The sequence below is a fragment of the Ipomoea nil genome, unplaced genomic scaffold (genome assembly GCF_001879475.1).
Source record: "Ipomoea nil cultivar Tokyo-kokei standard unplaced genomic scaffold, Asagao_1.1 scaffold1407, whole genome shotgun sequence".
Taxonomy (NCBI): Eukaryota; Viridiplantae; Streptophyta; class Magnoliopsida; order Solanales; family Convolvulaceae; genus Ipomoea; species Ipomoea nil.
This window is the reverse complement of record NW_017617835.1, coordinates 4,557,543-4,582,840: the sequence shown is the minus strand read 5'-3', so window position 1 is coordinate 4,582,840 and position 25,298 is coordinate 4,557,543. Positions and strand designations below refer to the sequence as shown.

Here is a 25,298-nt window from a genome sequence, read left to right as displayed (position 1 = left end):
CAGGTTATTGTTGAGAACTTGAACCACCGCGAAGATGAAAGAGCCATTTCGGCGACGAGCGTATCGGCTTCCGACGACGAATCCAAGTTATTGTTGAAACCTTGAACCACCGCGAATATAAAGGAGCCCTTCCGGCAACGAGCTTGTCGGCTTTCGGCGGCGAATCCAGGTTATTTTTGAGAACTTGAAACACCGCAAAGATGAAGGAGCCCTTCCGACGACAAATCTAGGTTATTGTTGAGAACTAGAACCACCGCGAAGATGAAAGAGCCCTTCCGAAGACGAGCGTGTCAGCTTCCGGCGACGAATCTAGGTTATTGTTGAGAACTTGAACCACCGCGAGGGAGTCCACTTCTGCCACCAGTGTTGAAAGCATTTGGTACAACCGTACAAATAAAGAATGATCAAGACCAATGTTATTAACAGGATATTATAGAGTTTTGTAGTTCAAGTTTTGCATTTTTAGGGTGAACTGTATACAATGCAATCAAGCAGTATTGAATATGGAGTTAAAGCTTTGCACTCAGGAAAAAAAAAAAAACAAATGTTACACTTTTTACGCATTGTGCACAAGAAGTCGTCATATTTTGAGAGGTTGATTCCACACTATCGTTGGTGAGACTGAATTTTTAATTGGTCCTCTTGTGATAAATTTCATCTTTGGAAAAAGTGTCAAATTGTCCTCCTAAGTCAAGCAAATAGTGCAATTGAGTCCCCTAAGTAAAAAAAGCTCCATTTACATCCCCTAAACCTGTAAAAAAAGTTCAATTAGGTCCAAAATTACTTATTTGGCAGGTTAGTGCCTTCTAATGCTGACATGTCTCTCTTTTTTTTTTTTTTGTTTATATTTATTATTATTATTATTATTATTATTATTATTATTATTATTATTATTATTAGACGTGCAAGCAACAGAAGATCATCACCGTCATCATGGTTTGAGCGCTATACTATCATAATATGGGCATTGCTCATAATCATCATGCACTTACATTGCTCTTCTTCCTTTGTGTTTTCTTGATCATTTTTGTGCCGCAAATACCGAGATTTCCTTTGAAGGACGAATCGTTGAATCTTGACAGTCTGGCATGGATTTCCCCTTAGAGGTTGTTATTAGCAAGCTTGATTGCAGCCAAGGTTTTTGTTTGAATTCTGGAATTTTGCCAGAAAAACGGTTGTTTTCGAGGTGCAGTTCCATAATGCGAGGTAATCTTGTGAGAGATGAATGGATCTTGCCGGTGAATTTGTTGTCGGAGAACCATACTTTCTTCATGGACCTAATCTTGGCGAAGAAAATTTGGTGGAATCTCGCCAGAGAACTGGTTTTTCGAGATGTAAAGAGCCTTGAGCGAGTTGGTTGAACTCCGGGATGGGTTCGGCGAAGGAATTGTGCATGATAGTCAGAGTTCTGAGGCCGTGCATTTGGGATAAGGCTCCCACGTCTATCTTCCCTGACAAATTCAACCGTCGAGATGAAGGTCGGTAACGATGTCGTTCACGCAAATAACGCTGATCCACATATTCCTCTTGTAGCAGGGATCCGTCGGAGACGTAGCCGGTGGTTCGCACAATGATCAAGAAAACTCATGGGAAGAATAGCAATGTAATTGCATGATGATTATGATAGTATAGCGCTTAGACCATGATGACGACGATTATATTCTTTTGCTTGCGCGTCTAAAAAAATAAAATAAAAATAATAATAATAATAATAATAATAACAACAACAACAATAATAAAATATAATAGATTAGCCCCTGATACATTGTGGTATCAGAGTTTAGGTTGTGACATCTTGAATATAGGAAATATAATTGATTATGCTTTGATACAAAGTAGTTTGAGAGCTTAGATTGGGAAATCTTGGACAGATAAAATAGAATTTATTAGGCTCTGATACAGAGTGGTATCAGAGTTTAAGTTGTGAAATCTTACAAGTATAATACTTATATCTTAATAGAGTTAATGCCAGCCAAGGTCTCTTGACTTTGGTGGTTTTGCCATCTATCGTCCTTAACTTTAATATGTCTCAGCATAGTCATCCGACTTTGTAATTTTGACCTTCAACGGTCCTCCCGTTACTTTCTTCCGTTTGCACCGTGAATTTTAGGGGTAAAATGGTAATTTCTTGTTGTTTATTGATTTTAAAGCTAGAAATACATATTTAGTGTAGTTCTTTGGGCTGCAATAGATTGAGAAAATATAGAACATATATTACCTTGTAATAGGGCAAATTATTGTGTGGACCATAACAAAAAGTATATTTTTAATATACTAAATTTACATTATTTGTGTATTGAATGTACATTATACAATATAATGTACACTTAGTACACAAATAATGCACATCCCCTGAATACAATGTACATTTTTAATATATTAAAAGTACATTATTTTTGTATTGAATGTACATTATTTTACACTATACAAAATATGGTCCACACAATAATGATTGTTGTAATAGAGTCAATAGTATTCAAAAAAAAAAAAAAAAAAAAAAAACTTTCAGGGAGTTCTGAACAAAATAAAAAAAATAAAAAAAAATGCACTGAAAATGACTTGGATCCCTAAACAACACCAAAACATGCACTGAAAGTGACGTCGGTCAAATAGGCCACTGAACTGCACACTAAACTACAATTAGACCATTGAACTAAAACAAATGCAATTGGGTTCCTAAACAACACAAACTCATGAAATGTAAAAATTATTTTTTAAAATAATTTTAAACAAAATAAATATTTAAAATTTAAAAAAAAAATAGAACACCTGCAGTCTTCGTCTCCAGCACGGTCCCTTCGTCTCCTGGCCGGAGACGAAGGTACCTCTTCGTCTTCGGCCATGGAGACCAAGGGACCTTCGTCTCCATGGCCAGAGAGATGAAGAAGGTACCTTCGTCTCTGGATTCCTCTATTATTATTTTAATAATATAATTTTCGAGGCACCTTTACCCGGTTGTTGACACGGAAAGTTTTATCAATTTTTTTCTACAACACCTTCTTCGTAAAGATGTCTCGGAAAGTTGGTATTGTATTCTCAATTTTGTACTAGTGAATTAAATTAATTACATTAGCCAACTACCATGTAGTGTAATGGCATTCCAGTTAACATTTCAAATTGGTGGTCATAAGTTATAATACCTTATAAAGAATCATAAGTATTTCAAAAATAATAATAATAACATTAAATATTATAAAATAAAATTTGGCACGACAATGATGATGTGAATGTCGCGTAATCAAATTAACCGTTAATTTTAACGGTGTTAATAATTATCTTTAATTTTACTATTTTAAAAAGTACAAAGACTAAATTCCACAAAATTATACGAAATTAAAATATAGTACATGGACCTTACATGTGCCTTTACCATAAGTTTTTTGGTTATATTGTTAATTAACACACTAATAATGAAACGAAGTTGACATAAATACCAAAAACAAAAATTGACACGAAAATAAAATATGATAAAATTGACCAAGTGATAACAATAACAAAAGGATCAAGTTGTTATATTTACCAATACGTACAACAAATATATAGGTGAGCAACCAGCGCTATACTAGGTGGTGCCCGTCGCAGAATGGAACAAAGTTTCAAACCTAATTTCATTGTTGTATTGTCTCGCAAGTCTACCTTCAAAATTAGCGTACTATTTAATTTGGATATTATATTATTGCAGTTGACATCCTCAATTTTTCCTACCTACTTACAACCTATGACCAAGTTGTTGGGTTTTTAATTTGCATGCAAATTAGGGTACGTGGGACGATCAACTTGCATATATTATTGATTTAGGTGTTATTGAATTTGCATATAATTATATTTCTATATATCATGAACTTTCATTAATATATATTGGATTGTTCGATATCTATGCATAATTTCCAAGCATGCATGGCTCGTGTAAAATTCATGAGTCAACGAACGGATTGCAAACTATATAATTAATAAATGAACCATTCAATTCAATGTTAGTTACTAATATAGAGACTAAGATTAATAGTTTTATATAGTTTGGGACTTTTGGTTGATTACATTTTTTTAAAAATTTGTTGGCATACAAAGGAAGAAAAATATCAAAGTATCAAATAATTACTTAAACTATCAAGTCAATTTATACTAATTAGTTGTTAAGAATGGACAAATATCATCGTGATATAATAAGTTAATATCCTCTCAAGTTTAACTCGTCCCATATAGTCTTTAATTCATAGTTTCATATACACTTTTAGATAGTGATGATAGTAAGTTTTTTTTTTTTTTTTTAATCACTTGGTTATATTTGATTATTGCGGATCGGAGTAATTAATTATGTTTTCAAAGTTCGATGTTGCTTTGCTAACATTAAAATCTCAAAGGTCATGTTTGGTCACATAGTTAGATTATTAGTCAATTTTGACTTATTTGACTACTATTAGTTGTTTGACTTGGTTAAACAATTAATATGAGTGTTTGATTAATTAGTTTTATGTAACAACTTATTGCTCCAAAATACTAAAATTCAAAAAGTTGCTCAAAGTAATTTTTTCAATCAATTTTTTTAGAAAATCATTTTGCATGTAATCAGCAATTCCGTAACAACTACTATACTAAACACTTATCTATCATCAATTAATGTTACCAACCAATCAAACTCACTAACCTAAGAGTATCCCAATCTGAAGAGCAAGAGAAGTTATTTCACAATTTTCAAGGCATCTCATCCTACATGGAGGTGAGATAAATAAGTGAGAGAAAATGTTGGAAGCCTCTGCATAAACCGGGAGCAAGGAACGAAAGAATGTCAAGAAAGGAGGAACTGCTGTGCGCCTAAAAGTAGTCCACACGGGCGCATCAGGCGCACCTGTCCCTCCTTTAATAAAAAACCAGATTTATTTTTTTATTTTTATTTTATCTCTCCCCTCCTACATTCTTTTTCCTAATCACTCTTACATTCTCTCCCAATTCGCCTCAACGGTTGCGGATGGTCTAATAATCAACTAAGGGGTACTTACTAAATACTCCCAAAGTATCACTTTAAGTAGGATACATGCTATGTGCATCACCTTTTTTTGTTTTCCAAGAAATTTGCAGCATCCAACTTGTCTCACACATTACAAGGAACATTGATATAATAAACAAACATAAAGATTACTCCGTACTTCTACCCATGACCACGATGAACATGGATGCACAAAGACTCGTAATTCATTTACATCATTGCTCAAAATTTCATGAAAAATAACATGTTTAATCCTTTAATATAATTGTACGTGATTATATCGTAATGTAAAATTAATTCTTTTTTAATTACTAAATTTGCAGCGTAAAAGCCCTTAAATTCTGAATAAAGCTAAGTGTCAGATTTTGTTTCTCCAGTTTTAACTAAATGCTAATTTTAACAATGACCAAATCCGTCATTTTATTAAGAATTTATACCAATCGAACTAAATTTATACAATTCATGAGAGTAACATATTAATTTTCTTATAAATCAAAATCTATACAACCTAAGAATTTAGAGTAGTTAGTAAATTGCCGGTAATGCACTATAAGATCGAAGAATCAACAGCATACACGTTAATAGTTAATACACAATTACAACTAATAACTAAAAGTTAAATGTCATTTTCCCAAAATACTATACAATTTATTGTTGGAAATTACGTTAGTAAGTAACCTAAAAGAGAATCATTTTAAAATGGTTTTTAGAACAACGAAAAGGTTGTCATATTTATGTTTTTAGGACAGTTTAAAATTAGTAGTTGGTAGAGTTAAGTCACCGGTAATTGGCTATAACGTGGCGTACATGTCTTGCATTCCCATGCAAACATGTCTCCGCTTTGAATACATATATAGAAGACACCATTTGTCTACAGATAATCTAAACAGCTTCATTCTTCCATTACAACAGATTAGATTCAATTCAATCCTCCTTCATCTAACAACCCTTTGATTATATTCTTAATTATAACGATTAGATCGAAGAAAATAATAAACAAGAAAGAAAGAAAGAGACAATCTTGGCCGCCATTAATGGAGTCTGTGGTTTCTGAGCTAGAAGGGACGCTGTTGAAGGACCCAGACCCGTTCTGCTACTTCATGCTGGTGGCGTTCGAGGCGTCGGGGTTGCTCCGGTTCGCGGCGCTGCTGATGCTATGGCCGGCGATTAGGGCGCTGGAGGTTTTCGGGAAGGGGGAGATGGGGTTGAAGGTGATGATTTTCGTGGCCACCGCCGGGGTGAGGATGTCGGAGATTGAGGCGGTGGCGAGGGCGGTTCTGCCCAAGTTTTACTTGGACGACGTTGAGATGGAGGCTTGGAGGGTTTTCAGCGGCGGCGGCGAGAGACGGCGGGTGGTGGTGACGAGGATGCCGAGGATCATGGTGGAGATGTTCGTGAAGGAGCATTTGAGAGCCGACGAGGTTGTCGGGAGCGAACTCGCCGTGAATCAGTTCGGATTCGCCACTGGATTCATCAAGGAGGATTTTGATTCCATTCATGAACGTGTTGCAACGTTGTTTGAAGGTGATGATCATGGTCTACCTAGCTTAGGCCTTGGACGCTCCAATCCGGCTTCTTCCTACCTTTCCTTGTGCAAGGTAAAATATTAGCTCTCTAAGTAATATTAGACATACTTTTAATTATAATATTACAAGTTTGACAGTTAATCTAATCGCGCTTAAGCACTAGACGCCAACCATCTAGCATATCATCATAACTGATGGTCTAGACAGCTGCGCTGGTCAGTTAAGTGGCCGGCCTCATAAACACCAGCTAGAGGTAGCCTAGATAAAAAAAAATAAAATAGAAAATACAATACCCTTAAAGTATTAATTAATCGCTGCCTAGACGTCCTAAGCTCTAGGCAAGGACTTGAGAAGTGTTTATGGAATAGAAATTTACTTTATGGAACTTTATTAACAATGGGTTTATGATGATGAACAGGAGAAGTTGAGTCCACCATTTATGAGCAGCAAAGGGCAAGACCACCGACATATGATTCAACCGGCGCCGGTGATTTTCCACGACGGCCGCCTTGTGAAGCGTCCGACGCCCTCCACGGCGCTCCTAATCCTCCTATGGATACCGCTAGGGGTCCTACTCGCCGCCATTCGGATTGTAATATATTCATCTTTTCCCATACGCCTCGTCCTCCTCCTAGCTCCCATACTCGGCGGCAATGTCAAAGTCAAAGGCAAGCCCCCGGTGCCGGCGGCCTCCAAATCCGGCGTGCTCTTCGTCTGCACCCACCGAACCCTAATGGACCCCGTCGTCCTCTCCGCCGTCCTCGGCCGCAAAATCCCCGCCGTCACCTACTCTGTCTCCAGATTCTCCGAGCTCCTATCCCCAATCCCCACCATCCGCCTCACAAGAATCCGCGACATAGACGCCCAGAAGATCAAACGCGAGCTCGAAAACGGCGACCTGGCCGTCTGCCCGGAAGGAACAACGTGCCGGGAGCCATTTCTGTTAAGATTCAGCGCGCTTTTCGCGGAGCTAACCGACCGCATCGTACCCGTGGCGATGAACTACAGAGTGGGGTTCTTCCACGCAACCACCGCTCGGGGGTGGAAAGCCATGGACCCGATCTTCTTCTTCATGAACCCTCGACCGGTGTACGAGGTAACATTCTTGAACCAGCTGCCGGTGGAGGCGACATGTTCGGCCGGGAAAAGTCCGTACGACGTTGCGAATTATGTGCAGAAGATCTTGGCGGCGACGTTAGGGTTCGAGTGCACAAACTTTACGAGGAAAGATAAGTACAGAATTCTTGCGGGGAATGATGGAACGGTGGTGTCGAGTTCCAGAGGCGATGGGGTGAAGAAATTACTGGGCACGTTCAAGAAGGTGGTGGGCACTTTTAAGCCATTTATTCACTAGAAAATATAAAATTAAAAAAAAAAACAAGTTTTTTTTTTTTTTTTTTTAATTATGCAGAAAGGCAGGGTTTGTGTTTATATATTCTTTTGATTTTATTTTTATTTTTTAATCATTAAATAATATACTGATGTTATTTCCTGTAATTCAGTGTGTGGGGTTAATTTGAGTGTATAATTTTTATTCAATTTTTGTTGTTTTATTTTTGGAGTTTACTTTTTCAGCCATAAATACTTGAAATGTGAGTTAAATATATTTTATTCAGCAAAATATGAGTACATATAAATTTTCATAGCTAGAAAGCTCGAGGTTTAATTTAAAGTTTATAGTTGACAATGATTTTTTCTTGATCAACTTTACTACTACTTAAAAATTTTAAAAAATCTTTTTTGTTTTGTTTCTGGGGGAGGAACCAATGAATAAAACTCGAGACGTACTATTATTTAAATGTGTACATGAAATAAATCTCACTCATATGTAATAATTGGTAAATTAAAATGAAAAGTAGGCTGCACTAGGAAGACCTTGTGTAACAAATTCGGCAAAAAAAATATTATATAATCTTGCATTGATATACATTAAAATACTTATTTAAATATAAATCATTAGCCTATTTCTGCAATGCGCATCAGCATGTAAAACTGGGTCAATGACTTTAATGTGTAAATGAGAGGAGAGAGACACAATATTATGTAGATTTGAGAAAAAATGTGTAAAGTGAAAAAGTAAGGTTTTAACAAATAAGGTAATTCAGTTACCTTTTTATACAATTTCTATATTTTCATGCAATAATAATAATAATAATAATAATAATAATAATAATAATAATAATAATAATAATAATTATTATTATTATTATTATTATTATTATTATTATTATTATTATTATTACTACGAAATTTTTAGTGGTATTATTATTATTGAATTTTAATGAGAAGTGGGAGTTTCAGTATTCAGTTTTTTTTTTTTTTTTTTTTCCAAATTTTGGTATTGGTATTTCAGTTTTTTAAAAAATAATACTATTCGGTTTAACATAATATTATAGTTTGGTTTGATTTCAGTTCAGTTTGAAAATTTTTAATTTCAATCGAAATTAGTTCAGTTCGGTATTTAAGAACCTCAATTCTTAACCGTTAATAGTATTCTAGCGTAAATAATTTAGTAATTAACTAATTATTTTTATTAATAATTTAGAATTAAAAATTCATTATGTATCGAGTTCAATCTTCATTTGTCCTATTAATACTTTTCACAAAATTATCTAAGATTTTGAATCTACACAATTTTGTCTCAATCCCTATCAAATCTACATATTATTGGCAATGATTCTGTAAAACTAGTATTTTTATAAAGAAAAAATAATACACATAATCCATTTATCATTTTCCTTTAAAAAAAATGATAACTTGTTGAAAAAAAAAAAAAGATCACCACCCAAATTCCCCACTCTTGACTATCCCAATCTCACGCGCCAGTAGAGCTTACGTTCCAGCCAAAGCTACACGTGTCACGTAGTCAAGACGTCTCTGTACACACTATATTCCAAGTCATACACAATATTTTATGTTTCCCAGTTTACCCCTAGACAAAAGTTTATTCACTTTCGACCCATTACCCATATAATTGGTCTCTCACAACTCACACCCTTCCTTCAGCCTCCTCCGTGTGTAACCCGCCGGAATATTCACAAAAAAAGGTTCAAATTTTCACAATCTTTTCATCCAAAGATTTGATTTTTCGTATCCATTTATCGTGAATTTTAGATCCTATATATAGAGATGTCGATGCCTTCAACGTATTGGTGCTACAGATGCAATAGGTTTGTGAGGGTTTGGAGCCAGGGTTCGGTAGCGTGTCCGGATTGCAATAGCGGGTTTGTGGAGGAAATCGACAATTCGAACCGATCCTCCGCCTTGGATTCTCAACGGCGGAGATTCCCGTCGTCGGCGATGTTCATGATGCGGAATTTGGATCGGAGCTCCGGGTCGAGTCCGCGACTCCGGAGGAGCAGAAGGAATGGTTGGGACCGTTCGCCGTTTAATCCCGTCATTGTTCTCCGAGGGCCGTCGGATGGCGGCGGCGAAGGGGGTGGAGGAGGGAGGGGGTTTGAGTTGTACTATGACGACGAGGCGGGGGCGGGATTGAGGCCTTTGCCGGCGAGTATGTCGGAGTTTCTTCTCGGGTCGGGTTTCGACCGCCTGTTGGATCAGTTGACCCAAATTGAAGCGAACGGCATCGGAGGAATCGAGAATCCGCCGGCGTCAAAAGCGGCGATCGAGTCAATGCCGACGATCGAGATCGCGGATTCCCACATATCCACCGAATCTCACTGCGCCGTTTGTACGGAGCCCTTCGAGGTCGGGAACGACGCTCGCGAAATGCCCTGTAAGCATCTATTCCATTCCGATTGCATTCTCCCATGGCTTTCCATGCGTAATTCCTGCCCTGTTTGTAGACACGAATTACCCCCAGACACTAGAAACCCTAGCGACTCCATCAGGGGCTCATCAGATCCCCAAAACATCACACCAAACGATGACGAAGCCGTAGGGTTAACAATATGGAGGCTCCCCGGCGGCGGTTTCGCCGTGGGGCGGTTCACCGGGGGTAGAAGAGGCGGGGAAAGAGAGTTCCCCTTAGTCTACACCGAAATGGACGGTGGGTTCAACAACAATGGAGTTCCCAGGAGAATTCCCTGGGGCTCTAGGGGCAATCAATCACAGCAAAATGGTGGCTTCAGAAGAGCTTTCTTCAACCTCTTTGCCTGTTTCGGTAGAGTTGGTTCATCACATTCCAATTCTAGCTTAGGCTCTAGGATAACTCGCAGGAGTAGTAGTTCACTATCGACCAGAAGACGCAGGGGCTGGAGTTTCGGGGCCAATGATGAACCTCAAAGGTGGTGATCTTCAATCCCCGGGAGAGATTGCTATCACGAGATGTAAATAACTAGATAATGATAATGCAATAGCGAATCTTCTGTGGCACATCCTGCTGTGGATACCGATTAACCACAAACAAAGCATTCGCGGGGACGTTGCAGAAGAGGTTTAGAAGTGATGGTTTAGTACCAGCTGTGGATAACTTTCGTGTGGAAGCTGCTGCAGAAGAGGTTTAGTGCAATAATACCTGCTGGGACTATGAACTTTCGCGTGAGAAGGTTTAGCAGTGAAGGATGACTTCAAGAACGAAAGAATCTAGGGGTTAGTGGAAGAAGAAGGTACACACAGCCTGGACTTTGCAATTAACCTGCATTTCTTTTCTTTAATTTGATGATCCCGCATGATGATGCTAGGCCTTGCCTTTCAGCTTTAAACGTTTTTCTGTGCCGAGTAATTGAATCCTTACGAAGGATCATAAAACTTTATGATTATAGCTTTTTAAATTGTATGATCTTTGGTGGAGCATGACAAGATGACATCTTCATTCATACTTTTTAAATTCTTTTAGTTGCTGGAGAAAGTGTATTCCTTTTCTTGGGTACCTTATCTTTTCATTTTTGGATTAATAATGTAACGAGTTTATTTATCAGTTTGCATGATGGGGTTTCTTTAGAGCTGAAAAAATAGTTTATTTATCAGTTTGCATGATTGAAGTTTTGTTCTTGTTGTAGTTGAAATGTTGGATGAAGGTTCACATTCTTTTTCCCACCCAACAAACCTGCTGTTAATGTTATGGTGGGTGTAGTTAGGTAGCATGATGATGGGATAATGAACCCGAACTAGTCCAAATAAATTAGAGTTAATACCTCCAATGGTCCTCCGAGTATTAGCGATTTACCAGCTGTGGTCATCCGAGTTTTGATTGACCTCCAATGGTCCTCCATGTTTTAAAAAATAACCACTCGTGGTTCTAATTTTTAAAAAAATCTTGAGTTTAAAATGATCACGAGACGTCGTAAAAGGACTATGGGTGGTTATTTTTTAAAACATGGAGGACCATTGGAGGTCATTCACAATTCGGATGACCATAACTGGTAAATCGCTAATACTCGGAGGACCATTGGAGGTATTAACTCAAATAAATTATCATGGTCTAGAACAAACACTCTAGACCGTTTGGTTGGAAGGAAAGAAGTGGTATAAAGACTAAAATATCCTTAGTGTAATAATAATCAAGGGTAATTTTTTCTTTTTTTTTTCTTTTTCCCATTGAATTGCAATTCATATGGGAGAGGGTATGAATTGCAATTCAACAAAATGAGGAAATTGCAATTCGATGAAATTGTACAATTCCCTCCAACTGAACACTGCAATTCGGGTGGTTAAAGAATTGTGCTGTAATTGAATTGCAACTACATCCAACCAGGCATAGGCTCCATTAGAACTAACTCGGGACTCGACAGGTGGTCTCATAGTAATTCACAAGGTTAATACAAGGATTATCCTATCCATGTGATGACAGCAAAACTCTTATTAAGTTGTGGGATTTTGTCTCATAGTAATTCACAATTTGGAGAATCAGTGGTTAATTGCCAGCCTAATGGGATACAGAGTTTGTCAAACCTCACAAACATCATGAATTTTGATGATTTTTGGCCCTCAAATATCATTACAGCTTACTAGCTTAGTAGGTTCGAGGGGACAAATTATCCTAAATTGCTACCTTTAAATACATCTCATTTTACTTCTCCTATTTCTTATTTATTGATTAAATTACCTATTTCTCTTCAATGTAGTTTCTTAATATATAAATTTTATATACTAAATACTGAACTTTGATTTATGAGAAAATTCACAATCGATACTCGAAGGTAAACTCTAGGTGAAACTGTTGACAAATAACCACAAGGATCAAAATTAATTTAGGTTGCACATAGTTGACCGACTTAAATAAAGAAGGTCAAAGACATCTCTCACATAGAGTTAAATCTGAAACATTGTGGTACTAAATACTAAACATAATATTATGAAAAATCAAATTGTAACTAATTTTAAATAAGTTCCATTAATCAAATCATACAAATGAAATGATACAAAAAAGTATATATATGAGACGAGGTCAAACTATTCAGCATACTAGCTAGAAGAAAAGCAAATGCCAAAAAAAAAAAAAAAACAATTTTATTGACATACAATTCTTTTGTATTTGTAAAAATCGCTATCTAAATATGCATTTTAAGTAAAACTTGTCTTGTAATCATAGCTATGAAGCTAAAAAATAAAAATAAAAAATTGATAAGACAAAATGGGAAGGATTTGACCAAATTTTCCCACGACAATTCTATGAGGTCAACTAATAAAAATCAACCCATACTGACGTGGCATGATGGATGATGTAGCAATTTGAATTATTGGAGACCAACCATAGGTAATAATTTTTTGAGGTTCGGTGGAGGAATAATCTTCTTCCAAGCACAATGGAAATGAAACATATTAATTTTTTATTTTTTATTTTAAAAAAATTGGTTCAGATATATTTTTTCCATTTCATATTTGTATGACATATTCTTCATTTTCATTTAAAAAAAAATTATTATAATATTTAAATATATAAATTTCAAGAAAATTTTATGGTGACGATCTACATATGTAGGTGTGGTTAGGGGTGTAATTGAGTCAAGTCAGGTCCAAGTAATCAGATTCGAAGCTTGGTTCAGTTCAAAATTAAAATTAAAAACTCGAGTTCAACTCAAGGTTGGCCAGGTCCTAACTTTTTGAGCTCAAACTCGATTTGGCTCAAGTTCAAGCTATTCGAGCTCAACTCGATTATGCTCAAATTTTCTAATTTTATACAAAAGATTATACTAATACATACTTTAAAAAAAAATATCATACAAAAACTAAACATTATATGTCAATCATTTTAATTATAATAAATATAAAAACTCTATTAGGCTTGTGAGCTACTTGAATCAAGTATTAAGATGTTCAAATTTGTCTCGATTTGTCACTCGAACTATTAGAGTTTAAGCTCGGCTCAACAATAACAAAACTGAATTTAAATATTCATCAAATTCAACTCAAACAGCTTAACTCATTTGCACCCCTAGGTGAGGTGCTATACATGGTACAAACACGCATATGTAGCAACCATTTGGGTGTACAATGTATTGTTAGCGTAGATGCTATTGCCAACAACACTAGATACAACCCATTGCACCTACACAATTGTACTAGGTATGACATCATGACATCAGTGTTGTTCGACATCTTAAAACTTTGAATTTATTTAATTCATTATTAATATTAAATTAATTTATGAAATTAAATTATAAATTGTTTGAATTAAAACCTAATTAATTTAATCAGAGATATAAAATAGGATAGAAGAAAATAAATTAAATCGATATTTTAAAAAAATGTATATGTAATATTTTTGTATGAATGGTTCCTATTGAAGCAAGAGGCTACACGAAATTGGAGAATAAACAAAACCGCGTTTGGATAATTAAGAATCAATGTATCGTCCATCACGCCTTGCATGCACCATTGACAATAACCTATGTGACAGAGATATGGCAACCAATCCACTTGTTCTCTTTTGTTTGACTTACCAAATTCCATTGTCATTATATCATTACAACTATTTTTTTAAAAAAAATCATTTGAAATCGTAAAAAAATTAAAATTAAACTTGTTACTTCTTGCTTAAGTGTGTGAAGCATGATTTTTGTATCTAAAGATCAGGAGTTTGATTTTTGTCAACACCCTCTCGGTCGTTGAATCAATTAGTTACATACTCGCATGAGATTTTTCTAGTGCGGTTTACGTTTTCTGCAATCATTTGCAATATACCCGTCTCATTTAAGTAAGTCAGTCTTATGTACACAAGACTTATTTGTTCTCAATCCCAACTGTTACATGTTTAATTTCCTTGATGTTCACCACGGCGACCAATAACTCCCTATCTCCATCATGCCTATAGGAAACATGGTTGTATCCCAATATCACCAACTCGACCAACACATTATTTGCTTACCATGAAAATTACATCTACACAATCTTGTGGTATCAAATGACAACCTTTTTGCCTTTGAATTCTCCGCAACAAAAATATCTTAATCATAATAACTCACTTGTTTTTTTAAACTTTAGAGTCGAGACCTATAAATTTATATTATAAAAGTATAACCAAATCACAAAAATTAACCTAATACCAACCAATTGGACCAGCACAGCACGCATATCATTTTCTTACCATGAAAATTACATCAACCCAATCTTATGGTAAATAACAAAGTAATATCCCTTTCGGCATTGAATCCTCCATGACAAAAATACACTCAAACACCAATTAAGAAGCCAACTGGAAACCAAAGTTGAACGACATGCACGCAAGCCCTAATTTCTATTTAATTACAAGAAAAGTATGTAAGTAATGATGTATGTATCTAATAATCTAAATTGTAATCAATCTTTATATACGAAGGTAAGCCTTACCAACTATTAGTTACAATCATTATATTTTGAATATGTAGTTAACAATTACTTCAATAATCAATATTATCATACTATAATAATTGTGATTCATTTGCTTTGAAAGAGGTGATTAGTGTGTGGAGTATAATTCTTATATTTAAAAGTAAGGAGTTCGATTTTGTCACTAAAATGTCACTTAATAAAGTGGCTGGTTTGACCCTAAGGGATTAAATATGCCCATTTGATAATAACTAATAAATGATTAAATGTGCCTCACAAATAATTTACACAATAGTCCTAATTGAAAGAATATTATATATTTTCTCTTAAATTGCACTATTAACACTCCATAATCATTATCTATAGAGATATTTTATTTCTCTAATTGATTGAGAGTGTTCAAATTATTAATTATAACTAATTCAAAATCTTTAAATCATTAATTATATTTGACATTTAGTAATAATAAATTAATAATTATAGGCCTGCAATAATCATTTTAATAAAAACAAAATTGAAGGAATCTTGTAACAGGTTTGGAGCAGGACTGAAGAAAGAGATCATATCGACATTTGGGAAAAGGGTAGCTGGAAATATTGACTAAAAAGATGAATTTAGAACTAAAAATTCAATTTTTTTTTTATGACAAAGAAACCGCAACAATTATTTGATTGTATGCATCAGCCATCAGATAAATCTATTCTGGTGTAAATTGTAATAGCTAGTAAATTTGTGAATTATACTATAAAATAATAAATTGCATTAAAAATTTTTTTTAGGACAGACTCAATCAAGAGGGTATTGGCAAAAATCAAACTCGTAACGTGACTTCTAGTATGATAATCATGCTCCACCATTCGACCCTTTTTGAAGCTCCTTTTTAATTTTTTTTTTAGGTGACGAGAGAAACATACTGTCACTACCCAAAAGTAGCTTTGCTCCTATGTATATGTGTAATAGTCAGTAAACCACACTAGAAAGACTTACGCGACTAGCTCAACTGAAAAAGTATTGGCAAGAATTAAATATGTAACCTTCTAGTATGACATGCTTCATCCATTTGATCGTCCTTTCGGGCTAAAAATCTAATTTTGAAACAACAAATCTGGGTACTATTATTAATTATTTTGTCACATAGTACCGTCCAAATAATGCCGAGGTTTTATTACTTAGAAGACTTAATTGCTTGAGTTTAACTAATTATTAGGTGTGAAACAGATGAACCTGTCATCAATTGTCTACCATAGTAATTGGATGTGGAGGACATGGCTGAAAGACTGAAAGTGATGGTAGATATAATGTTAGCATTCGTTTATTTTACTTCAATTTTAAATCATTATGTTGTTATTTTCATAATTAATTATTGATTAATTGGTTGATAATAATGTTGAGGACGATGTATTATCTCGAGCTACATATTATTTTTTTAACGTCCAGTCTTGTAGTTCATTCTTTGATCTCGATAAACACTATTCAAGTTGTTTGACTAAAGTTCATGTTTTTTTTTTTTTTTTTTTTTTAATTTCCTATATACAGCGGAAAATTTTACACAGTTGATTTATATAGTGTCTCTTTATATAGTGTCTCTTGCATGGGGTACAACCTAAAAGGTTTTAATGACCCTGACTCTAGTGCACCAAGTTTAAACTTTTTTTTTTTTTTTTTTTTACATTCACTTTTAGTTGTACTCGGTGCAATTAACATCTTAAAATTTTTATATGTGAATAGATAAATGTATAATTTTACCATTAGATTAAATGTTTGGTTGAAAATTGAAATGCATCACAATTCTTTGATATGAAAAAAAAATTAAAAAAAAAAAGTTAATTGTACTTTTGATCTCTAAATAAGTATGAATGGTCAAATTAGTTTTTTTTTTTTTTTGGTGAAGAAGGAAACCCGCAATCGTACCACTATTCGAGGGTGAGAACTCGCTCATGTGTAATAACTAATAATATGTAAATTATTGGCCGGGCCAAATTAGTCTCTTAATTACATGTGGGCAAATATCCCCAACTCGATAGAGTATGTGGGAGGATGTAAATCACGGTGACTCCATAGACAGGGCCAAATGCCGGTGCGCACAAGGAATCTGTTCATTTTGGACATAATTCCCACACTGACGCCGTCGATGTTCGAACCTTGGTCTCTTCTCTCAAATACTGCCCACTAAATCATTGAGTTAAACTCGTGCGGGTCAAGTGACACATTCTATTACACGGTTACTATACACGCGTGCTTAACATGCTCTATATAGGTTCTTATGTCATTGTTTCATTTTTTTTACATCTATGATAAAAATATGTATAGATTTAAAATGAGGCTAATAACTTATAAAAAGATGGACCAAAATAGTCATTCGATATATAATTACAAGCGCCCAACTCCTAAGGGTCGTTTGGTTCAAGAAATGTTAGATTACTTTAGGGAATATTAGATTGTTGGGAATTTAATTACTGGATGTTAACTGATTCAACATTGCTAGGAATGGTAAAATCAAGAAAGTTTTAGGAGTCACTTTGGATGTTAACTACTGATTCAACATTTATCTTACTAGACTAAACTCTTTTGCGGAGAAATCCTTCCTACATCGATCTCTTAATTTACAAAACCCGAACCCAATACTTAGTTTAAAAAAAAAAATTCACTCAAATTAACAAATCATTAGTGAACTTACCACCGATCCACCATCTCTCTAATATGGTAGTTTAGTAGCAATACAACACAGTTTTTGAAATAAACAATTGTAAAACTTGAAAGCAAAGCATAGCCCCAACAAGTTTTTAAAAACATAACATATAGTGAGTTAATAATTGGTGAAAACTTAAAGTATCATTGTATTGATTATTAGTGGTAATATATATGCCTCAATTTTCAATTTACAATACCTAATTATTTAACCCACTTACAACTTCTTTTTAAAAAAAAAAATCATCGATCAATTAATTAAGATTATACACCGAAAATAATCATGTATGTACCAAATAAAATAAATCTCGTACACAATTTCATAGTTACTACTTTTTTTTTTGAGTGACGAGAGAAACTCACAACGAGATCTCATACACACTTTCATAGTTACTCATACTTTTTTTTTTTGGGTGACATACAATGAAAATCCGCAATCACTATCATTATTATTAGATAAACTCCACTCCTTTGTAATAGCTTAACCCAAAATTACATAGGAAAAGCAAACTACAACCATAATAGAAAGACCTTATACGTATAATTAAAGTCGTAACTTGATCTTCAATTATAAGAATCATATTTCACCGGCCACTTGATCATGCTTTCGAGACTTTTCACTATTTTCTTTGTGTTCCTAAACAAGTGTCTTGTTTCATAGTCAGACATACTTGTGCTTTACAGGCAAATTAAGTAATAAATTTATAAAGGTCAACAGTTCTTTTCAGTTGTTAAGATATATATATATATATATATATATATATATATATATATATATATATATATATATATAGTACAGCTGCATCACCAATTTATTAATATGTAGGCACAAGACACTAAGAAACCACAGCTAGCTCACTTATGTTTCCAATATCAAGCAAATTGATGCTAACATTTATAGTATATTTCAAAAAAGTTTGAATTACATAATCATTGTGTTAAATTTTTTTTTTTAAAAAAAAAATGGTAACTGATACCATGTTGGAACAAACAGTTAGTTATATTTTGTGTTTTAAATTGTGGGTTTTTAAAAAAATATTAAAATACAAGTAAAAAAATAAATGAAAATAATTATTTTGATTTATGAGAAATTAAAGCCTATAACCACTATTTATATGTGAATTCTATGTGAAGCTCGCACTTGAACTTAAAACATTGTAACTGTTAAGCTAATTATCATACCAACTTGACTAGGGTTGTTACCCCATGAAAAATAAGTACTTGAATCTAGGTTAAGTTATACTAGTTGAATATGCTAAACATAGCAAGTGAATCTCATTATGAGAATCCAAGCTAGATTGAATATACTAAAGATGTACATAATTTCGTGTAGTCATGTCTTTTTTTAAAAGAAACCATGTACATTTTATTTTCTTGTTTCAATTATTTTATATGACCAAAATACTATGTCATATGCATTTTTTATAATAGGCACCGAGACAAAGTCACTTAAGTGAGATAAATATATATACAAATAAAATATACACCATAATTGCCCATACTTACTTATTTTAAAATTCAATATCCCATTTCATACTTTATTTAGTGTACACTTTTACATACTACATATTCTTCTCTAACTCAAGACAAAAAATTCATACTTATTTAATAAGAAAACCCCAAAATTCCATTAGCCAATGGTGGGTTTAATTATTATACATTCTATTTTCTTATTTCAAAATCTCCAAATATGATTAACAATGTGGGTTCAAATTTAATTGACCTATTATGAAGAAATTAATAAAATATAAATTAAACTGATCAAATTTGGGGAGAAATTTTGATTCTCAAGAAGACCTATAATCCTATCCTATATCCTATATACTCTAAAAGCCAGTTCAAAAAGGCAATCTTGTTTAGGAAACATAGACCCCCATTCTTCAAACAAAAACACACGAGTGTTCAACTCTTGCCCGACCCTACCTACCTATTTGCCCCCATACCCTACTTACTAGCTTTTTTCGTTTCATCTAGAAACGTGTCTCGTGTTGGAAGGTTAAAGAAAAAATATATATTTATAATCTTGTTATATGTCTGTGCAACCTAACATACTATGCATGATTGTATATGGTATAAAAGATACCAATATTGATCAACCTATATAAAGTTACATAATTTATTAATTCCGTATGCCATAAGCACAAGATTGTTATGTACCCAAAAAAAAAAGCACAAGATTGCATCATTACAAAATAAAGAGTGTGGGTGTGTATATAATTATTTTGGTTGCTAACACCAATAATTAATGATATACATACATATATACAATAAGTACATATTTTACCCACATGGGCAGTTCAACTGGTCATAGAGGTAAAAATTGGAAAGAATAACCAGGGATCAGGTCTCACCAGCGGCAGTGTGGGAGCAACCTTTCATGTTGTTCAATTAAGTTACAGGCAGTGTACCTTTCATGTTGTTCAATTAAGTTACCATGATTTACATCCTCCCAGATGCTATTCAGTTGATAGGCAGTGTGGGAGCAACCTTAGTTACCATGATTTACATTCTCCTAGATGCTCTGTCAGACAGAGGTGTAGGGTTGGGGTTAACCTTTTGAAAAAAATAAGTACTATACATATTTTTGAATTACGAAGAAAATCATAACCACTAAGTTGCTTTATATATATATATATATATATATATATATATATATATATATATTGCCCAAAGTGGTAGACTGGTAGCAAGCTTCAACAGCTGTTTGGTGAACCACAGAAAACTGAATTCTCAGTCACATATATTCAGTACAATACAGCTGCTCTTTCTTCTTCTGGCTATGATAATACACATTATTATATATACACTAGTATATATATAAATTCTACAGACCCTGCAAACCAAAATCCCAGAAAAAGGGAAAAAAAAAAAGAAAAAAAGATTTAAAGCTTTGAAGCTATGCCATGGAGTCTACAAGGCTTCAATTCTTGATGATGCTCTGCACTTTGATGGCGATAAACAACCTCTGTTGTTGTGTTTCTTCAAAGCAGAAGCCTGTAATGTTGCTGAGTCTGGAAGCTAAGGAATTGTCGTCGTCTGTTTCTGCAGCCGCCTTAAAGGCTCCGAACAAGCTGCCGTTTAACCATAATGTTTCTTTGACGGTGAGTTTGGCGGTGGGGTCGCCGCCGCAGGCGGTTACGATGGTTCTTGATACTGGGAGTGAGCTTTCATGGGTTCATTGCAAGAAGACGCCAAACACGCCCTCCGTTTTCTCGCCGGTTCTTTCCAGGACGTATTCTCCGGTGCCCTGTTCTTCGTCGACATGCAGGACCCGGACCCGGGATTTTCCCATACCCGTTTCGTGCGACCCGAAAAGCCTCTGCCACGTCATCCTGTCCTACGCCGATGCGTCGTCGGTGGAAGGAAATCTGGCGGCGGAGACTTTCCGGATTGGGAATTCGGGCCTGCCCGGAGTGGTGTTCGGGTGCATGGATTCCGGGTCGAGCTCGAACCCGGGTGAGGACGCTAAGATGACCGGGTTAATGGGGATGAACCTGGGCGGGTTATCGTTCGTTTCGCAAATGGGCTTTCCGGCGTTTTCGTACTGCATTCCGGGCCGGGACACCGCCGGCGTTTTGCTCTTCGGGGAAGCCAACTTCCCGTGGCTGAAGCCGCTGAGCTACACGCCACTAATCAAGATATCAACGCCGCTGCCGTCGTTCGACAGGGCGGCGTACACCGTCCAGCTGGCCGGCATCAAGGTTTCCGGCACCGTTCTACCCATCCCCAAAACCGTCCTAAACCCGGACCACACCGGCGCGGGCCAAACCATGGTCGACTCGGGCACCCAATTCACCTTCCTTCTCGGCCCGGCCTACACGCCGTTAAAGAACGAGTTCACAAGGCAAACAAGAGGGATTCTAAGACCCTTAAACGAACCGGACTTTGTGTTCCAAGGAGCCATGGATTTGTGCTTTCTTGTTGAGTCAACTCGGGCGAGTCTGCCTGCAACATTGCCAGCTGTGACACTTATGTTTAATGGAGCAGAGATGAGTGTGAGTGGGGAGAAATTGTTGTACAAAGTTCCGGGTCAGACCCGGGGGAAGGACCAAATCTATTGTTTCACATTTGGGAATTCGGATTTGCTAGGGATTGAGGCTTATGTGATTGGACACCATCATCAACAAAATCTATGGATGGAGTTTGATCTTGCCAAGTCAAGAGTGGGGTTAGCTGAGGTTAGGTGTGATTTAGCTAGTCAAAGATTGGGACTTGGCTTATGACTTTTCTTACCCTCTTTTTAATTCTTTCCTTCACAAAATATATCATATTATTAAAGTGAGAGTACATACATTGCCAACAATAATACACCTAAATGTGTATATTACTATTGTTACAAATCTTGATAAGTATTGAGCAGACAATGAGATTTTCAGCTGGTTCATATTTTTTGTGATCAAACGTAATAGAGTAGATGATTCAATTTCAGTTGGTTGCGATCCCTCTCTTGGACCCTTCTCTCTCCCTCCCTATCTCATTTCGTTTTTCCCTTCCATTCCCCCTGCTGGTTAATACAAAATGATATCAAAATAAGTTAAAGTGGCTATTTCTTATACAATCAAGTAGATATTTGTTTGTAAGGACTCTGACTTTTGAGTGATATATGTTTTGTAGGAAAAGAACATGTCTTATTAAAGTGTAGTTACACTTTGATTAGTTGAGTGGGATGAACATTATTTTGTGTATTTGTTTAGAGAAAGATTGAGTGAACTAGTTTACCTACTAGGCTACAAATTAAAGAGGGGGAGTACATGGTGGCGGAAAGAAATAAAGAATGGTTGGCATGATGGAAGAATGAAGAAACGACAAGAAAAAAGTGATAAAATTGGGATGTGTGAAAGATGTTTGGTGTTGTCGTCACCTCTTTTCTCTTCTTTCTGGTCTTCATTTGTGGGCACTACCACTGCTGCTGCCTTTTCCTTGTATCCATGGAGTATTTTTATAGTACAATTGCGACTTGTTCTTACACTGGATATATAATAATATAATGTTAAAAGCACGAAAACAAGTAAGGTATTTGCGCATTTAGTCATTCTCCAACTCAAATATATCGAGAATTATTCAAATTTGATTGAATATTACTTGTGAAGTTTAGTCTAATAAATTAAATATTTTTAAGTCATCCAGCAATAAGCAACTCAAGGTCACAAGATATACTTCACTCATAATGCACATTCAGATAGCGACCGTGAAAGTCTTATACATGTTTAACATTACTTGGAAGTCTTGAAGGATACTTATTAGCTTGAATTTGTCTGAGAAATGCATAGTATATTTCAAACTATAAACAATAGTGTATTAATATAAGCTAAGAGATTTATAAGATGTTGGTTGACCATGGTACCTTTTGAACTATATATTGTTTAGACAATATTAGATATAACCCAAATAACATAATGGTAAAAAGGATGAAGACATGTAGGTAGAGTTTCAGCATGTTTAGTCACTCATGAACTTGAACGAATATTACTCACATTAATTTGTACATGTCCCAAACTCGTTTAACATTACTGGCATGATACCTGAACTCGTCCTGAAACCTGTTTAATATATTCGAACTATAAATAATGTATAAAATATTTAAAAAAAATTTAAAATGTTTATTCACACGGGTGCCGGGCTTTAATACCATGTACTGCGGGAACAAATGCTGATAGTATCTAATATAATTCAAATGACATATATGATTATACACAATACAAAAAGACATTAGTACTAATTAACACTTAATTTTTTCTCTCATACTATATATACACACAACTGGATATTAAATTTTCACTAAACATGTCTTATATTAGGGTTGAAGAGGGTCAGATTCATTTATGGCTTTACTTCTCTTTGGCTTTTCATTATTTTAAAATTTGAGTAGTTACATTAAATGGCAAGACAAATCAACCTTAATTATTTTTTTGTCCGATAATTCTGACACAGTGTAAAAACTTTACTCTGCTAAAACTCCTAAAAGAATATAATGCCTAGTTGCAAACAGGAATTGCATGCGTCTCACGCATGCATTATAAATTGTGGTTAGATATATGGTGCGACAAAGTCTTTTGACAATGAAAAGTCATTTGTGCTGGTTGGCAGCCGCCATGGATGTAATTAATATAATTGTTTAATTTCCAGTTTGCAATCAGTTTAGTAGTCAAATGTCAACAGTCAACTGTGGTTTGTGCAGCTGCAGTCCATATTTGAAAGAGAAAAGATTGTATGTGATGGGTTAAGTTAACTTAATTAGTATATTCAAAGTTAAGAATATATTTTTAGTGTGACAGGGGAGAAGGGCAACAAGGAGGTGATCAGTTGGAGGTGAATTGATGAGTAGTTTGTCTTCTCACTTCACCAACTAAGCATTTACAGTTTGAGTTGTATGCCTGTATATATATATATAGAAAAAAAGCAGTCATCTCTCATTGGTTTTGGAGAGTTAAACCAAGTAGATTCTCATTCCTCATAAATGATAGGTTATCATAGGTATTTATACTATTGGTGGGTTTTCGGGCTAAATAGTCAATGGCTGGCTAGCCAATCTAAAACAAAGTATAAAAGCTTGGGAAAAGGGTCAAATAGATCCTTGAACTTTAATTTAAAAGTTAATTAGATCCCTAAACTTTTTAAAGGTACAATTACATCCATCAACAATTCATTTAAGTGCAATGAAGTCCAAAAACAAGTTAATGACCTGCTATCACAGGTGATTAGGGTTCAGGCCACCTTCCGGCAAAAAAAAAAAAGTAACCGGCGACCGACCGACGAAATTTCCAGCAAAAACAAAGTGACAGGCGACCGACAAACAGTCGCCGCCGGTCACTTTTTTGCTGAAAATTTCGCGGGTCACTTTTTTGTTTTTTTTTTTTTTGCCAAAAATTTCGCCAGAAGGTGACCTGAACCCTAATGACCTGTGATAGCAGGTTATTAACTTGTTTTTGGGCTTCATTGCACCTAAATGAATTGTTGATGGGTGTAATTGCACCTTTAAAAAGTTTAGGGGCTTAATTGACTTTTAAGTTAAAGTTCGAGGGCCTATTTGACCATTTTCCCTAAAAGCTTTGATGTGGTAAATACACTGATGTACACGAATACATATTTGTACTCTAGTGTTTGAGCTCGTATAGCTGTGATATTAGATCAGACGTTTCTGAGCTATTCTCAGTAATTTATTGAGCATTTATTACTTGGTGGAGGGACTTTGGAATTTTTATCTAACTGAGAATACGCTTGGAAATGTCTGACTCACTTTCACAACTAATTAAGCTCGAACACTAGAAGACATACATATTTGTGTACATCAGTGTATTTACCACATCAAGCTTAAAGAAAATTCAAAAAAATAGGACTTGTTATTACTTTTAAGTTAAAGAGATTGTGTAATTCTACCAAGGATATTGTGG

General features: G+C 35.1%; 3 protein-coding genes across 3 annotated transcripts; all 3 read left to right on the top strand.

Moving 5' to 3' along the window:
- The first annotated feature begins 5,944 nt into the window (after positions 1-5,944).
- On the top strand, positions 5,945-7,902 carry LOC109186185 (glycerol-3-phosphate acyltransferase 5-like). Its single transcript, XM_019336109.1, has 2 exons — positions 5,945-6,582; positions 6,929-7,902. Exons 1-2 carry the CDS (start codon positions 6,019-6,021, stop codon positions 7,862-7,864), a joined length of 1,500 nt encoding a protein of 499 aa, XP_019191654.1. The 5' UTR covers positions 5,945-6,018; the 3' UTR covers positions 7,865-7,902.
- A 1,579-nt stretch (positions 7,903-9,481) lies between these two features.
- On the top strand, positions 9,482-11,453 carry LOC109186888 (E3 ubiquitin-protein ligase RDUF1-like). Its single transcript, XM_019337071.1, has one exon. It carries the CDS (start codon positions 9,640-9,642, stop codon positions 10,762-10,764), a length of 1,125 nt encoding a protein of 374 aa, XP_019192616.1. The 5' UTR covers positions 9,482-9,639; the 3' UTR covers positions 10,765-11,453.
- A 9,104-nt stretch (positions 11,454-20,557) lies between these two features.
- LOC109186131 (aspartic proteinase PCS1) lies at positions 20,558-22,293 on the top strand. Its single transcript, XM_019336044.1, has one exon. The coding sequence runs from the start codon at positions 20,811-20,813 to the stop codon at positions 22,128-22,130; it is 1,320 nt and encodes a 439-aa protein (XP_019191589.1). The 5' UTR covers positions 20,558-20,810; the 3' UTR covers positions 22,131-22,293.
- The last annotated feature ends 3,005 nt before the right edge of the window (positions 22,294-25,298 follow it).